Below are 17,439 nucleotides of genomic sequence, written 5' to 3' on the forward strand. Positions count from 1 at the left end.
AGAGCTGAAACACTTGAGTTTCCTGACTTGGGAGTGTGTGTTTCAGTGAGAGGAGCAATTCATGTATGCAAATACCCAGTTCAGACAAAAAATTTACATCAGCTGTGTATTGAAGCCTAATTTGTGAGACCTTTAAGCGACGGTGCCGCATAGAGACTATGCATGCAGCAACAGAGATCCTGCAAATCACAGTCCGTCTGCGAACAGCTCCTAGGGAGAGGCAGCAGTTATTATATATAGGACCTCTGGCTAAGTATCCCGGGTTTCTTTTTCTTTTTGCGGGTGGGTGGGCAAACTCCCGCCTCGCTGTGGGCAAGACCAGGGAGGGCAGGCGAGTGTTTGGGCGAAGAGGGGCTGTGGATCTGGAGCGCAACAACCTGCGAGGCAAGGCCGTTGCCTGCTGCGTCACCAGCGCTGTGCGTGCCTTTCGCGTTTCTGGGAAAGTGACGCGGCTGACTCCTTAAAAGTCCAGAAAAAACACTGGCGGCCCCGCGAGGAGAGATGGGCGCTGGAGCAGCGGGAAGCCGAGCGGTGAGATGCGCCCGAGTGGCCGCGCCTGCTTTTTCTGCCCTTCCCTCCGCTGGGCCTTTCCCCCGCGGTCGTCTGAACCGGCCTCGCGGCTCAGATCTCCCGAGTCTGGGCTCTTCCCTTCTCACGTCGCAGCCTGGAAAAAGGGAGGAGGCGAGAGGGGCCACCATTCTCACCCGCTCCTCGATCTGAGGGGGAAGCTGCGATGTGCGAAAGGCACTCTGCGCTTTCTCAGAGACCTGTTGCGTCATTAGTGCTTCACGTGATATCCCAGGAGGGCAAGGTTTTTGCTGCTTTTCTGAGCACGTAGCGGGACGGAAGCTGTGCGGTTTGGAAAGATGAAGATGTGCGGAGTTAGACGCGTGTGTTTATTAAGCACTTAAATAATAGGCAATGTCAGGGTTACAATGCGTTCAGTTGTCATGTTTAAACTGCCGAAGCCGTATTGAAACACCACTTTCTTTTGGGCGGGAATATCCTCTTTCATCTTGGGGCAGATGAAGGTGGCTTCATCACCTTCTTAACGCCCTGAAAGCGCCTTTCTTCTTGCAGCTGTTGCTGAACTAAAAGCAGATCCATGAAATAATCAGCCTGTATAGCAGATAAGAACTACTGACTGACTAGTGTGGAGAAACCACAACTGACACAAGGTGTAAGAAAGGTGCAAAGCAAGCTTTGTATCCTTTTGGGGTTCTTTATCTTTTTCATAATGTGTCTGAAGGGAAATTTGTGAGGTGGGAAAACCTGCTTCTAAAACCTATGCCGGGGCTCAGTTACAGTGTTGAAAAATACTTCCTGCTAATCTTCTTTAAAAAAAACAAAAACCCTGCATTTGTTTTAGTTATTGCTCTTAATTGATTTTGTTTCTTTTACAAACATGCATTTTCTTTTTATTTCTGTTAATCTTCTTTGAATGTTTCAAAAAACTGAGGTGGGGAGAGTGGGATAAAATGGTTTTATAAAAACCAAATTGCCCCATGTTTAAGACGTGCTGGCTTGTTTACATGCTTGCTTTCTGTATGCAGGAGGAGAGTCAGCCAGTGTTTTTTTTTTCTTAGGAGTATTGCAGGGAAGACACTACACATCATGCTCAGGGCATGTTGATATAATAATTACTTTGCTTTAGCCATCATCTGAAATACTGAAAAAAGTATGTTATGTAATTAATGTGTGTGTCATTAACACTGATGACTGACTAAGAAAGATTTCAGAACCTGCTTTCCAATTTCCAGATAACAGGTTTTAGTTTATCACAATTAATTTAATTTAAATATTTATATCCTCTCTTTCTACCCAAGGCAGGTCTCCAAGGGGGCTAACAACATGACTGAGAGTCACTGCAAATAATTCCACAACTAAATTAAGAACCAACCCACAATAGTCAGTCAAAACAAATAAATGCCACTGGAAGCCTAAGGAAAGAAGACATTTTAACTTGTTGTGCCCAAGCTTAATAATACCAAAATGTTTTAAATTTGTCCAGTAATTGCTTTTATTTTGAGTAAGCACTGCAGATTTGTTAGACGCTGGTGAAATATGGTCAATCCTATTGGCCTTGGTTAATAACATACTGGCCTTACTAATGGATATTTCTGTTCTAATGGAAGCTTCTCAGCAATCTTCAAGGACTGATCCCTGCAGATGAAAATGAAGTAATCTAGAATTATGTTATGGGAGCATGCTAGGTAATTATTGGACTGTTCCATGGGAATAGCCATGGACATAGCCAGGATTATTGGGGGGGGGGAGGCCTTTTGTTAGGCAAGGTAGGCCTTTCGTTGGGGGCAGAATCTGAGTTTGCTCTGTATTTTTATTCAATTTTCTCATTTTAGCGGGGGCAGTTGCCCCTCCCTGCCCCCCTGGCTACACCCATGGTGATATTTCAGTTGGTTAGAGCATGGTGCCGATAGCACTAGGGTTGCAGGTTCAATCCCCGTAAGAGACACCTGAATTGCAGAGGGTTGGCCTAGATCATCCTTGGGGTTCCTTCCAACTTTATGATCTCTTTAGCTTGCTTTTCACAATCTCGTAAGTAACAGCTTTTCATCTTTTTCTGTCGCTTTGTGTGGCCCCAGATCTGAGAACAGAGTCCTTTTATGAGATCGCCAAAGCTCTGCTCCAGCCTCTGACAAGCAAACCCACAATGGCTCACCCAGATCTAGCGATGGGTAGGAATGAAACCTTAAGCCAAACCCTCTATGATGCCTTGGAAGAACTCCTTGAAGACCAGTTTAACATTTTTAAACAGAAGCTACAAGACATTGACCATGATGGAAAGGGGAAAATCCCCCAAGTTCAGCTGGACAGTGCTGATAGATCCAATGTTATTCATCTCATGTGTGACTTCTATGGTGAGGCCAATGCAGTAAAAGTATGCATATGTGTCCTTGAACATATTGGCAAGGAAGACATTGCTGCAAATCTCAAAGAAGCAACACGGAAAGGTAAGAAATCGTAGCATATTGCTGGAGATTCACTTTTTTCTTTTCTTTTCTTTTCTTGTTCATCTCCAGTAAGCAAATGCATCGGATCCTGATGGACCTGCTAACGGGGACTCACCTGAAGAACTCCATTATCAGGCAGGGGTATAAGGACTTGGGCAGCCCTTAAGGTACCTTGGACTCAAGTTGTTAAGGGCCTTGTAAGTTAATACAAGAAGCTTAAACTTGGCTCAGTATCATGTGGGCAGTCAGTGCAAGCTTTTAAGCCCTGGAGTTACATTCTAGCAGTAGTCTGTCCCCATGAACAGTGGAGCCACAGCATTTTACATCTCCACGTTTGATTGGGATGGGATTATATATGTCTGTGTAGTTCATGTACAGGCTAAAACAGCTTTTTATATTTACTGAGCTTTCTCATTTGAAGACAAGAGACGGAATTCCTAACAAAAAATATTTGGTGCTTTCTCAATACTTCTGCTAGCACATGTCCTTTTCTTAGGTTCTAGGTTAACCTACAGAGACTACATAAAGGGCAAATTTCAGTCAATAAAAGTCCATCCTTCCCTTGGTGAAAATCTGCTTCGAAGCTGCCAGTATTCAAAGCTAACCTTTGATATTGAGAGTCCCAGAAAGCAGGAGGAAGAACATGAAATCATGGCTTTAGGATGGGTATATTTTCGAGACACTTACATGGACTATTGTAGCCTTCAAACAGAGTATACCACTGAAAAGCTATTTAATTCTGATAGAAATGGACTGGTTCCACAAATTGTTGTACTGCAGGGAGCTGCAGGGATTGGGAAAACAACAACGGCAAGAAAAATCATGTTTGACTGGGCCTGTGGAAGACTTTATCAGGCCATGTTTGATTATGTTTTCTACATTAATTGTGGAGAGATGAACCTCTGTAATGAGGATAGTAGTATTGCAGAAATCATTTTAAAACGGTGGCCCCGACAGGATGAAATTAAGAAGATTCTGGAGAATCCGAAGAAACTTCTGTTTGTAATTGATGGGTTTGATGAATTAAGATGCTCCCTTCAACCAGACCCCTTTTGTACTGATCCCTGGCAGAAGGGGCCTGTGGGGGTCCTCCTGGGCAGCTTACTTAAGAAAAAACTCCTCCCTGAATCCTACTTGATAATAACAACGAGACCAACAGCCCTGGGGTATCTCTATGAGTGCTCAGAGGAATTACGTCGCCATTTCAAGATCCTGGGATTTTCAAAAGAGGACAGAGAGAAATATTTCCACAAATTCTTTGAGAATAAAGACCGAGCAACTCAAGCTTTCAGTCTTGTAAAACAGAACGAAACCCTCTTCACCATGTGCTCGGTTCCCCTTGTGTGCTGCATCATCTGCATGGTGTTGGTACAACAGATGGAGAACAGTGAGGATCTTTGGCAAACATCCAACACGCTCTCTGCCATCTATATGCTTTACCTTTCCAGCTTGCTAAAGCTGCACCACAACAGCCCATCAAAGGAGCATATTAGAAAGAACTTGAAAAGTTTGTGTTCTCTGGCTGCAGATGGAATCTGGAAACGAAAAATACTGTTCTGGGAGGAAGAAATCAAAGAACTCGGCTTAGATCAGGAAGACTCCCTCCCTCTCTTTCTGAGCAAGAGCATTTTCAGAAGGAACATTGAATGTGAACATGCCTACAGCTTCATTCACTTAAGCTTCCAGGAGTTTTTTGCAGCCTTATCTTACTTACTGGAAGAAGGAGAAGGGCTGAGTTCTGAAAATCCTAATCGAGATGTGGTCAGATTATTAGAAAGCTACGCAGTTTCCAGACCTGATTTAGAAGTAACAGTACGCTTCCTCTTTGGCCTTGTAAATGAAGGAAAGGGAATGAAGGACATGAAAGAGAGGTTCGGATGGAAATTTTCACCTAAGATTAAAGAAGTCTTATTAGAATGGGTGAAAAACACCACAGAAACAAAGATGGATGTTTGTGAGAGGCATAAGCACCGATGGCTTGAATGCTTGTATGAGAACCAAGAGGAAAATTTTGTGGAAAGTGCATTGGATCACGTGACTGAAGTTACCGTACACGGAAGATACCTGACTAAGACGAGAGTGATGGCCCAGGCATATTGCTTGGAGCACTGCTCTGCTTTGGAGGTCCTTCACGTGGCGGAAATGTTATTTATGAGATATTATGATTTTACCGAACAAATATTAGAAAAAGAGGAGGAGGAAGAAGAGGAAAAACTTACTAATTCAGAACCACGTTCAGACGGGTATGTATGATTTAAATAAGGGATGTTGAGTAGTGCTTCTTCTGAGCTACTGAAAAGAATGGATATGTTAATCTTCATCTCCAGCAAAAAGAGGTTGCAATGGGGAAGAGCTTTGATTTTAGCTCAAAATGCAAGATACTTGTTTTTGTATAATTTTTTAAATTGAGTTTTACATTGCATATTTAAATTCAAACATTAAACATCACCTTCAGCATTTAGGATTCCCTGAATCCTTAGACTCCCCTCCACCCTTCCATGGTTACCATTTTCAATATTTTTCAACTGCCTCACATATTTTCTCTTTTTTTTCTTACAGTCCATTTTTACCTTAGTTTTTATTACATTACAAGCGTTACTCAAATCCTGCCAAAGTTTTTAGTTGTTTACAGTGTTCTCTTAAGTACATTGTAAATTTTCCCCATTCCATATTGGAAGTTCCTCTCTTCCTGGTTTCTGATTTTCCTGGTCATTTTCACCGTTTCAGTGTCGTCCATCATCTTTATCAGCCATTCATCTCTGGTCGGGACCAGATATTTGTAATCTAAGTTATCGTGCCTTATGCTGGAACCAGTGCAAGAGTTATGCAACTAAGTGAATGTAATTTTTATTGTTTGAAGTTGAGAGCTGAGTTCTGTGATAGTGCAATTTTTTGGTAGGGATACAGTTAGGGCCAAAGGTGCCATCCTGAGAGGGCGGGGCACATGAGCACCACACCTCCTTCCCTAAGCCGGGCAGAAGCTTCCCAAGCTTTGGGAAGGAGGCACCAGACTTTAATATTTTAATACTCTAATTTACCAGGAACATGTAGGGGTCCAGCTCAGTCTCCCATGTCCACTGACTGCACACCACTGTTATGTGAGTAAAGCTTTTTGAACCATATTTTCGGACTGGATAATTTTTATTTCAATACAAGAGTCAGTTTTTGCTCATCCAGTGACTTCCACTGGATAATAATATAATAATCTCAACAGGTTATGGGCCCAGATCCAGAGACTTAGAAGAGACCCAGAGTGCAATAGCTGGACTATGTACATGAATCGACTGACTTGTGGTATTTTGGGGGAACCTGAAGAACCTTTGTTTGGGAAGCTCGAATCCTGTTGGTAAGTCCTCCTTTTTTGGGGGGAGGAGGTGGCCTGACCCCATGGATCAACTCGTACCATGATACTGATAGTGGGACAGGTTGTGCAACAGTGGTATTTGATGTGTGTGTCATGATTAAAGTACAGGTTTGAAAACCACCACACTATTCTCTTCATAAAAATAGAAGAATATGATGAACCTTTTCTTAACAAGGACATTTTCTTTCATCTCTTAGTGAACAGTATCAAAACCCAGCCATCTTCAAAGCACTGAAGTCTCCAAAAAGTAATTTAAGGCATGTGAGGTAAGAAGCTGTTTGCGTTTAACTTCGTTAGAGTCCTTTTGCAAGGGCAAAATATTGATCCTGATCCTGGGTGTGATGGACCCAAGTGGGTGTTCCTCTGCACTGTCCTCAGTTTCTTCAGTCAGCAAAAGGCAGCTCTCAAAGCATGGAAAAGAAACTCAACAGAAGCATCCTCAGTGGCTCCTCTCTAGCTCTCAATCCTAATACTGAGCACCAGAATCAGGCAATATCGTGCCCATGTTTCTGGCCCACCAAGGCTTTTTGCCTGATCAGGGCAGTCCTGCACCACTGCTGCTTTTTGGTAACTGTGCCCCAGGATGTTCATTCCGGGGAGGAGGGTTCAGTGAATTTAGGGGGACAGACTTGGCAGGCTTGCTACCACCCACAGTTCTCATGTCTCCTTCCAATAAACGCTATGTATTGGAGGTGATGTTTAAAGGTTGCATTGTAGAGAACGTGGACATTTTGTGGCTGGAAGGAAATACAATGCTAGCATTGTTTTTGTTTTGTTTTATTGTATATGCTGAATCATTTCCTATATACAGATTTTCATCCAATTGTCCTCCACAGGGTGAAGTTTTTTAGTAAACAGCTTGTTCCTTGTGGTTTCCTCGCATCTCTTCTCTCTGTTAACTCAACACTGTTGGAGCTGGAGCTGGGAAGAAATAAAGTCGGAGATTCAGGACTGAAGCTGCTAGCTGAGGGACTAAAGCACCCAAACTGCCAGATACAGAAAGTGATGTGAGTCAGTGCTTTTTAAGATTTCAGCTTCCCTGCGTATCTGCTCATTTTGCTACAACATGTCTGGGGAAACTTTGGCCTTCTACATGTTGCTGAACTACATCTCTCATATCCGTGGGCATTTTCTATGATTGTTGGGGCTGATTGAAGGTTTAAGGTTTATCTCACTCCTTCATCCTGAAGACAAGTGAGGTCAGCAGTAAGTGGGACGAGAGTCCATCTCTGTCTGCTAACCCTCTTGAGTAGAGCTGGGTGATATTTCAATTCATCATCTGAAACCGATATCAAGTTCAGATTGTGATACCAGTTTCAGACTTTTTGAGCTGGCAATACATCACGGCTCCCTGGCCATCACCAGCACAGAGCATTTTCCTTCCATCTGCCTGTTCTGTACTGGCAGCAGCCGGGAAGCTGCAGTGTACAATGGTACCTCAGGTTAAGAACTTAATTTGTTCTGGAGGTCCGTTCTTAACCTGAAACTGTTCTTAACCTGAGGTACCACTTTAGCTAATGGGGCCTCCTGCTGCCGCCGCGCGATTTCTGTTCTCATCCTGAAGCAAAGTTCTTAACCCAAGGTACTATTTCTGGGTTAGCGGAGTCTGTAACCTGAAGTGTCTGTAACCCGAGGTACCACTGTATTGCCAGCTCAATTGCCTGCTCTCCCATCTGCCTGTCTGCACATTTGCCTTTGCCTGAGCAAGTGGGACAGGCTGTCTTTCCTCCACTTTCTCAGGCTCCCTCTGCCGAGGCCAAGCTGCAGAGAGAGGATGGGAGGGAGTGGGCAGGAGCTCCTTTGCCCAGCAAGCAGGCAACCTTCTTCATTTTCTCCTAGTCACTCCACAGCCCCACCACTTTTTCAGCCTTTTTCAGTAGTATTTCAGATATTATGATATATCACTGATGGTTAGTTGGTGGTATATTACGATGTTGAAAACCAGATATTGCCCAGCCCTACTCTTGACATCAGGGATGCAGGTGGCGCTGTGGGTTAAAGCCTCAGTGCCTAGGGCTTGCCGATCGAAAGGTCGGCGGTTCGAATCCCTGCGGCGGGGTGCGCTCCAGCGGGAAGGTAAACAGCGTTTCCGTGTGCGGCTCTGGCTCTGGCCAGAGCAGCGATGTCACGCTGGCCACGTGACCCGGAAGTGTCTCCGGACAGCGCTGGCCCCCGGCCTCTTAAGTGAGATGGGCGCACAACCCCAGAGTCTGTCAAGACTGGCCCGTACGGGCAGGGGTACCTTTACCTTTACCTTTACTCTTGACATCAGAGATGCAAATGAAACAGTATTTGTGGAGGTGTGGGTCAGAAAGGAACATGACAACTTTGTTAGCCAACTTTTGTTGTTGTGACGGAAGGTGTGGAAATGTGGGATGTAGTCATATGTACATACAGCTTTCCCCTCTGAGGCGTTCCACTGGCACTTTGCCAGCACCAAGGCAACCAGAATATCTTAGGAGATGGCAATGGGGAAAGGAAAAGATGGGGATAGATGCATAAACACGTTTTATTTTCGTACTTGTATTTCTGTTTGCTGTAGGTTATATAGCTGTGGACTGACAGGAGCATGTTGTGAGGACCTGTCCTCTGTGCTCTCTACCAAGCAGACCCTGACAGATCTGGATTTATCAGACAATGCACTAGGAAATTTTGGAATCCGCCAGCTTACTGAAGGTTTAAAACATCCTAACTGCAGGCTGCAGAAGCTCGTGTGAGTGTTAACAAGCAGAACAACAATGAAATAATTGTGCACCTGCAAAACCAACCAGATTTTTGCAGTCACATACACTGTTTTATTGACAACCCTTTCAAAGCCTAACCACCTCGCCAGTAGTCAGCTTGTTCCCCATATAAAGCTCACTTTAAGTTCCTTATTCTCACATGGTTTGGATCTGCTAGTCCTTATTTAACATTAAAAAAGAAAATGTTTACTCCAGTTTCGAACTAAATGTGTGTTTATTTGAGTTTTTATTTGTTTCTGCCTACAAAACTTCCCTTTCTCTTGTTCTTGTGTCTTTTTGGAGAATGTTTGGGGAAATGAGAAATGTTGGCAAAGAAACAAATGTTAAGTTTTTAAGGCTGCCCTAATAATGTAAACTGTTGAGAGACTAAGAACTCAACAAAATAAAATACTCACCAAGGGGTGTAAGGGGCCATTCTCATGGCAGACCCGCACTGGCCTCATTTGGACCTGGGAATTTGGCAACCAGAAAGCCACCCCACTGTCCTTTATGACCCATTGTGCAAAACCCTTCACTTATTTTGCTTGCTTTTAAAAAAAAATAATCATGTTCAGTGTTTCCTGCATTGCAGGGGCTTGGATTAGATGGTTCTTCTGGTCCCTTCCAATCTGATTGTTCTTGTTTTTGAAATTCTATTCACAACTCATCCAGGAGTATTCTTGTTTTTTCTTTTGCTGTCCTCTGCAGGTTATCCAACTGTTCTTTCTCAGGAACTGCTTGTTGGGGTTTCGCCAAAGTTCTGCGTACAAGCCGGACGCTGAGAGAGTTAGATCTGCGTTTCAATAAAGTGTGGAACGTAGGAATGATGTTGCTGTGTATGGGACTAAAGGATCCAGCTTGTAAATTAGAGAACCTACAGTAAGTATGACTGGTGCAGTTCACTTAGCTGAATGCTTCATGCAGGAGTTTTCAACTTTGGGGGGGGGCACTTGGATTATTTTTTTTAAATATAAATTTGTATTAATTTTCCAATATTTACCCAATATTACCACAGTTTTGCCAATTATACAGATACCAATTAATATCAAAATAGTTCCAATTAATTCCAAATTTATACAATTTAAGCAAAGTGTTTCCCCGCATTCCTTGATCAGTGTTTTTTGTCCAGTTCTTATATTGCTGTGGTTCATTTTTTTATCAACTTCTAATTACATTTCAGTTAGTATATTAATCATTAAGATAACAGCTGCATTTTTTAGCGAGTACTATTCGTGTTAATGCCGTTTCTAACTTTTTCTAGGATTTCAAATAAGGTGTTCTGATTATTTTCCTTTTCTCTGCGTGTGTCAGTCTGAATATGTCCAGTTCTTTTTTGGCGATCACTTGTAGCCGAGGAAGATTGTATTCCATAAACACAGTTTTAACAATGAGTCTGTAAGTGATTGTGGAAACCAATTCTGGATCCACACGTCCTTCCACAGTGGGGACATTGGTTTCCAGGCGGGAGTTGATCACAGTGTGGATTTGCCAAGCGTGCCTTCCTCTTAGCACGTTTTCCCCTTATGTCCTGAGTTTGAGTGTCTTCAAAGCCCATGACACCTTTGGTAAAGGGTGGTCTCCAACTGGAGTGCTCGCAGGCAAGTGTTTCCCAATTGTTGGTGTTTATACTACTTTTTAAAGATTTGCCTTGAGACAGTCTTTAAACCTCTTTTGTTGACCACCAGCATTATGCTTTCCATTTTTAAGTTCAGAAATTATGAAGTCCTTGGCCTTTGTCTGCTGTCCAGTTCTTGAATTCTTCGTGTTTCTCCCCACTCCAACCCAGTCTGGCCTCTCACTTCCATCCCACTGAGAAAACACCTGTTTCTTGGTCAATCATGTCCTCTCCAGACCCTCTCCAGTCCAAAGCAACATCACCAAATAATTGAAACCCTTGCCATATTAAACCCATTCCCACCTTGCCCTTGGAAACCCATGACATGGAGAGAGATGTAGGTGCTGCTGACCTACTCCCCATATGTCTCCCTGGTTGAAAAAATGTACCATCCCAGTGTGAGCTCCCACCCCTCATGCTTTATTTCTTGCTGCATGTAGGAGACAGTGGGACACTGACGCCATGACAACATGCCACGTGTTTCCCCAAGCTACAGATTATCAGGGAGATGCATGTGGCCACCATTAGCCAAACATCTTCCTGTCGCAGGTAGTTTGAGTCTGGTCCAGAGCCACTCCATGTTTCATCCTTCCATCTTTATCATATATGGTGTGTGCTGCTGGAACGAGCTATGTTTCCGTCTTGCAGGTTGATTAAGTGCAGCATCACAAGTTGTGGAGATCTGTCTTCTGTCCTTGCCACAAACTGGATGCTGAAACAAGTAGATTTACGAGATAATAAACTGGGAGATTCAGAAGTGAGGCTGCTGTGTGAAGGCTTGAAACATCCAAACTGCAAGCTTGAGGTTTTGTCGTAAGTATGAAATCTGCCTCTTGAAATGCATTGTGTGAAGGGCTTCTTCCAATAATGATAAAAAGAATATCTACAATTATACTTCCGTTCTACAGGGGTTTTTCCCCCTGTAGGTTTCTATGTAATGTGGGATACGTTGCCAAGAAAAGGGTTATCAAAAGTGTAACAGAGAGAAGGACATGGAGATATTTGCTAGATTTTTTTCTACCACCAAAAAGATCTTGAGGCCGTGATGGAGAGCTTGATGAAGTTTGTTGACTCATTGTGCGGCACCTGTAAAAAAGATGAATTCTGTGCTGGAGATCATTAGGAAGGGGGTTGAAAATATGACTGTCGGAATCTTAATTCCTTTATACAGATTTCTGCTGCAATCACACTTGAAACACTATGTATAGTTCTGGTTGCCATACCTCAAAACGGATCTTGCAGAGCTGGAGCGGGTGCAGAGGAGGACAAAATAACCAAGTGGCTGGAACGACTCTGTGAAGGAGAGTTGCTATATTTGGGACTTTTTAGTTTATAAAAGAGCTGAAAGAATAATAGTGGGATTGAAGACTTGTAACAGATACCCCTAAACCTTCCTCTATCTCAACAGCAGCCACTACCTGATCATTCAGAAAATCATAACCTCCTTTAATAAATAAAACACCTGTAGGTACCCTGAAATATGTATGGGGCATCTCCAAACACATTTAAAAAGTAATCTTTCTCCAGATTCTCAGAAATGTAGAGCTAATATTCCAGCACAATAGTTGCAAAACAGTTAGACAGTATTTAACAAATGATATCATAGTTTACAGACATTATCTGCTGGTACGTAAATTGGCTTGAAGGATTCAGCATTAGGGAACTTCAGAAGTGATTATATCATAATTGGAAAATGGTTTTTTTTTTTTTTTACCAAACAGTCATATTACTTCTTCTGTTCATAGCCATTTCCTTCTGTTTGATTTAGGTTGTTTGCTTGCTGTCTGACAGCAGATTGTTGCAAGGCTCTGTCTTCTGCTCTTATTACCAACCAGACCTTAAGAAAATTAGATTTAACTTGGAACGCATTAGGTGATTCAGGGGTGAAGCTACTATGTGAAGGGCTAAAACATCCAGACTGCAAGCTGCAGAGTTTGAAGTGAGTATTTGTGTGAGCATATGAAAATATGCAATGCAGTGTAATATGTAATAAATGCAGCATTTTTGTCATGCAAAATGGAGTGATCATGGTGATACCTATTGGCAGACAAAGACTATCAGGAGTTAAGCTAATGGGAAATTAATGCCCTTCTCGTTGTTGTTGGGGCATATGTCATATGTTCAACAGCAAATCTATATAGATATTCTTGATTTATTTTTACACTATTTGCAAGTGAGACTGATTCTACATCCAAGTGAGTAAAAATAATCATTTATAATGATTATTTATAAATAATCATTTATAATGATTATTTATTATTTATACTCCTCCCATTTGGCTGGGTTTCCCCAGCCACTCTGGGCGGCTTCCAACAAAATATTAAAAATACAGTAGAAGAAAGAATCTTGACAGATTGCCGCTCTGAGTGGCTCGTATGATCTAATTGGGTCCATGTTAAACTGACCAAAGCTCAAAGCCAGGCAAGTATGGGTTATGTTAAATCCACAAGTCTGGAATCTGGAAATGGCAGTCCAGCAACAGGAAATGGATGTTAGGAAAACCAATTGGATGTTAGGAAAACATTCTTTAAGAATGTTCTTTAAGAAACAGATAGAAGTTCCTAGAAGCTTCAAAGAGGGTTCCAGAACTTTCTTTAGTGTGTAGGAGTGGCACTCTAGGTTTGATTGGTGTCAGCTGGAGGTGCAAATAAAGGGAGGAAGTTGCAGGCTGCAATTTCTGCACGAGGAAAGCACACACACACACACACACACACACAGCACGCACGCACGCTAACAACAAGGTTGGAAGTAGGACAATGTATGCTGCTGATACTGTGAGTTTTGCTGTATCAGGATTGTTAATTACTTGACTGAGATTATACCATGCTGGAGAGATAAAAAAAGAATGTAAATAGTTTATAATAAGAATAACAGAAATGCTTGTGCAACCAGTCAAGCAATAAAGCTCTTGACTGTGAATTTGAGTATGACTCCTGTTCTTGTCCTCTGCCTCTGGGGAAAACAGCAAGAAGTGGTTCTACCGAGATGCCACCACACAAGCAGAAAGTGCAGCAGAAGTGTGTGGGCAGTAACCACTAATATTGGAATATTGTTTCTTTTTTGTTTCGAAAGCAAAATACTTGTCCTAAAGATTGTCAAACTTGTGGGGCAGGAGGTGGGACTTGTGTTACCTATTTAACCCTTTGAAGCACAGGTGGACTTTCCTTCCTTGGAGGTTTTTAAGCAGAGGTTGGATGGCCATAAGTCATGGATTCTTTAGTTGAGAGATTCTATGATAGGCCTGTGTGACCCCTTGGCTGCTCTCTAGGTTAGCCCTGGCAACCTGTGCCAGATTAAACCCTGTGGAGGCCCCTAGATATTCAAAATCTTGGGGCCTCCCTCACAAATTATCTCCTAATATGTTTTTGGAATTTTCTTTCAAAACGAAATCAATATTATTTTGAACTGTTGTTGCGGGCCCCCTAAAAGGTTGGTGCCTTCTCTGCCTATTTGGGAATCCATCACTGCTGACAACCTTTCGCTAATGCCCAACTGATTAGCCATCAGGATACCTATTGAGTGTGTTTGTATGTCAGTGAATCTGCCCGGTTCCAGCCAAACCCACCACGCGCCACACTCATGACCATGTGATCTCTGAGCACCCACCTACCACCTAAGGCCTTTGGGTGCAAATAGATCACACCATTCATGAGCTGCCAGTATGAATGTCAAAAATGTTTCCCCTTTTTACTTAGTTTTAAACTGTGGGTGACCAAAGGGAACCCATTTTAGTTGAAGCTTCTCAAATTGTTCGAGTCCGACAGGTCACTGTTGTTCTTGATGTCATGTTTATAACTCCTCCATCCTGATAACTCTTATTACTGTTCCATGCAGGTTGTCCCACTGCTCTTTTACACATGCTTGTGGCGGGGATCTTGCTGAAGTCCTCAGGGAGAGCCAGGCACTGATAGAACTGGATCTGGCTTGGAATGAAATCGAAGACAAGGGAGTGGAGCTGCTCTGCGAGGGGCTAAAACACCCAGACTGTAAACTGGAGATTCTAGAGTAGGTCACCAGCTCCTTTGCAGAAGCACAACACTCTCTTTAATCTATGCTTGTTTTCATTTGTCAGGGTGCTGCAACGGTTGTTAAAAATGAGAACTCAGTATCAACTGCATTTTAAAAATAGTTGTGTTACTGTGTATGGATTTTTCATATTAAGAAAACAAACACGCATGTGCCCCAGTTTGTCACTCTGCCCAGCACAGACAGCCTGCCTTATCTAGTTTCTGCTTGGAGGTAATTGTAGATAATATTTAAAGTAGATCTTCTGTGAATTCCAGGGGAAAGGCTTCCCCAACATCCTGTGCAAAGCAGAGAGTGAAGGTATTGCCCAGTGGCTTGACCACATGGCTGTGACAATCGATCCCTCCTTGTGCCTCACATGCAAGTTTAAATACCAATCCCCTTGCCTCTTATTCATGCTATGGGGAGAAGGCTGCCATGTGTGGTTTTTCAGGAGAAGTCGTACATCAGGGTTGGGCAACCGCAGTCCCAAGGACTGAATGAGACTCTCCAGTCATTTGGCTTTTAGGACTCTCTCCAGATCAGGCCATACTCTTTCCCAGGCCATACTCCCTTTGAGTACTTTTGCCAGTTGGAATGTGTCCTTGAACAGTGAAACACCTCTTCCTTCCTTGGAAGGAGAATGGAGAAGTGTGTGTGTGTGTGTGTGTGTGTGTGTGTGTGTATGTATGTGTGTGTGTGTGTGTGTGTGTGTGTGTGTGTAAACTACTGGCTTTGGCACCAGTGGAATGTAGCCCACTATATGCAAAAGTAAGATTCACATCCATTGCTCTGTCCATATTTACATCTAGCCCTGCCCACCACTGATTGTGGCCCTCAGAAAGTTGTCCATAATGGAATGTGGCCCTTGGCTAAGCCTGCAATAGATAATCTGAGCAGGTGAAGGGAGGTGATCACATACATGGTTAGATCTTTTGAATCCTGTCATAATGGCAGGACAACTCATATGCCCCAGTACCATTGCTGTTGCCCTTCATTAAAAGCATGAGAGGCTGGTGAGGGTTGTGGAGATCCTAACAGAAGCTGCCTGGTCCTGAGGAAGATAGTTGCTGTGAGAGAATCTCCCTGCGCTTCAGGTCTTGGATTATTTATTCAGTTATTTAGTGCCAGGCATTTTGAAGCCACAACAGTGAGAATGAAGGGTGTCACTGGGGATTTGTCCTTACATTGTGTAGGCTGCATGGGTGTGGCAAGACACCTGCTGCTTGTGAGAACCTCTGCGCTGCCCTGACTACAAACCAGTCACTGACCAGACTGCATGTCAGCTATGACGTCCTGGGAGCCTCTGGCAAGGATCAGTTCAGAAATGCACTGCAACATGGAAGGAGAAGACGGCAGGGACTATGGTGAGTTATTTCCGGCAGCCATTTTGAAATCGTGCCTCATAATGATTGGGCACTTAAGGAAATTGCAATTCTACCAGAATCTGGGATTTCTTGTAGGGGAAATCTGTCATGTCAGAGTGTGGCCTCTAGGGGATTGGGTCTAGGTGTTACTCTTACCCCTGAGCCATATATTCCAGCAGGATGGATTATTCTTAAAAGAATCTGGCCTTGTTTTAATACTTCTGGCGGTCCGTCTAGCTTTTGGTTTAAGGTGCTATACCAGAAGAGCACATGCAGGAGTGCCAATACAATTTTCTCAGCCCAATACATGTATGTAGTAGATCAGGCCCTCTGGTAGCAAAAGAGGACACAGATTTGCATATGTTGTATGTCATATGCAAATTTGTGTCCGATTATGCGAGTAGAGTGGAGGGCTCTTCCTCCCCCCAAAGCAGTGCACCAGGTTGGCAAATGCTGATACATAGGATTGGAGCCTAAAGCTTTAGTGACAATTCAAATTTGTGCTTAAAATAGGAAAATAAACCATTGTTTAGGCTGTGCAGGCTTACTATCCTTCTGCAAATGTTATAGAAAAGAATATTAAAAGATGGGTTTTTAGTTTGTATATGGAACAACCAGGCATTTTGCGTTTCAGGATGAAACACCTGGGGCCTTATTTCCCACAATAACTAGAACTTATTTCTAGCAATAACTAGAACTTGACCAAGAACTTGTCCTTTCTCAATACTGGAAAATCAAATGTGATTTTTGATTACAGGTTGAATGGAGAACGTATTGGCATACCCGAGTAGTGATGAAAGAAGTGAAGATTAAGAAAACTATGGGCAGGATTCACCTAATCGGTTCTGTTGGCAGAAGACCTGCACAAAGACTTTCACTTGCACCGTGTGGCTTTCTCTCTTCCCCCCCTTTTATTTATTATACAATAATATGCATTATATATTTCATTATGCAATAACTCCTCCCTCCTTGAGCCCTCTGTGTGCCTCCACCCCACTGAAATTGGTTTGGCTGTGTTTTTTTGGAGAGAAACTGGAATAGTACTGAGGGGGAGGAGGGGAGACTTCCATCTGACAGGCAGGAATGCTTGCGCAGATGGATAAACAGGAAGAGCACAAGGTTAAACTCCACCCAGTAATTCTGGCAATTAAATGCTTGTATCAAAAAGATATCATTGTTGAGAAATGGCAACCAAAAGTCACCGACCCAACCAAGCTTCACTTTGAAGGGGAAATAAATTTGAGATGTAAGTTTCTGCAGGCTGCTTGTGGGTGCCCGTTACATAGTTCATATGAGATTATTTCAAATTTTTTGCAATAATTCTAGTTTTGTCCCTGGGAGCAAATTAACTACTTTGAAGTTTTGGTGCCCCCCCCCCCAAAAAAAAACCAGT

General features: G+C 43.0%; 1 protein-coding gene across 1 annotated transcript in view; it reads left to right on the top strand.

Moving 5' to 3' along the window:
- The first annotated feature begins 373 nt into the window (after positions 1 to 373).
- LOC307200990 (uncharacterized protein) overlaps positions 374 to 17,439 on the top strand; it is a 36,277-nt gene continuing 19,211 nt past the window's right edge. Inside the window, exons 1-13 of the mRNA XM_079950098.1 lie at positions 374 to 531; positions 2,604 to 2,972; positions 3,469 to 5,215; positions 6,187 to 6,318; positions 6,534 to 6,602; positions 7,173 to 7,343; positions 8,879 to 9,049; positions 9,768 to 9,938; positions 11,323 to 11,487; positions 12,443 to 12,613; positions 14,509 to 14,679; positions 15,876 to 16,046; positions 16,804 to 16,817. Coding sequence (XP_079806224.1) covers positions 2,672 to 2,972; positions 3,469 to 5,215; positions 6,187 to 6,318; positions 6,534 to 6,602; positions 7,173 to 7,343; positions 8,879 to 9,049; positions 9,768 to 9,938; positions 11,323 to 11,487; positions 12,443 to 12,613; positions 14,509 to 14,679; positions 15,876 to 16,046; positions 16,804 to 16,817 — 3,454 coding nt within the window. The 5' untranslated portion in view covers positions 374 to 531; positions 2,604 to 2,671. The remainder of the gene's footprint in view (positions 532 to 2,603; positions 2,973 to 3,468; positions 5,216 to 6,186; positions 6,319 to 6,533; positions 6,603 to 7,172; positions 7,344 to 8,878; positions 9,050 to 9,767; positions 9,939 to 11,322; positions 11,488 to 12,442; positions 12,614 to 14,508; positions 14,680 to 15,875; positions 16,047 to 16,803; positions 16,818 to 17,439) is intronic.

This window comes from Podarcis cretensis (assembly GCF_951804945.1).
Source record: "Podarcis cretensis genome assembly, chromosome: 1".
NCBI lineage: Eukaryota > Metazoa > Chordata > Lepidosauria > Squamata > Lacertidae > Podarcis > Podarcis cretensis.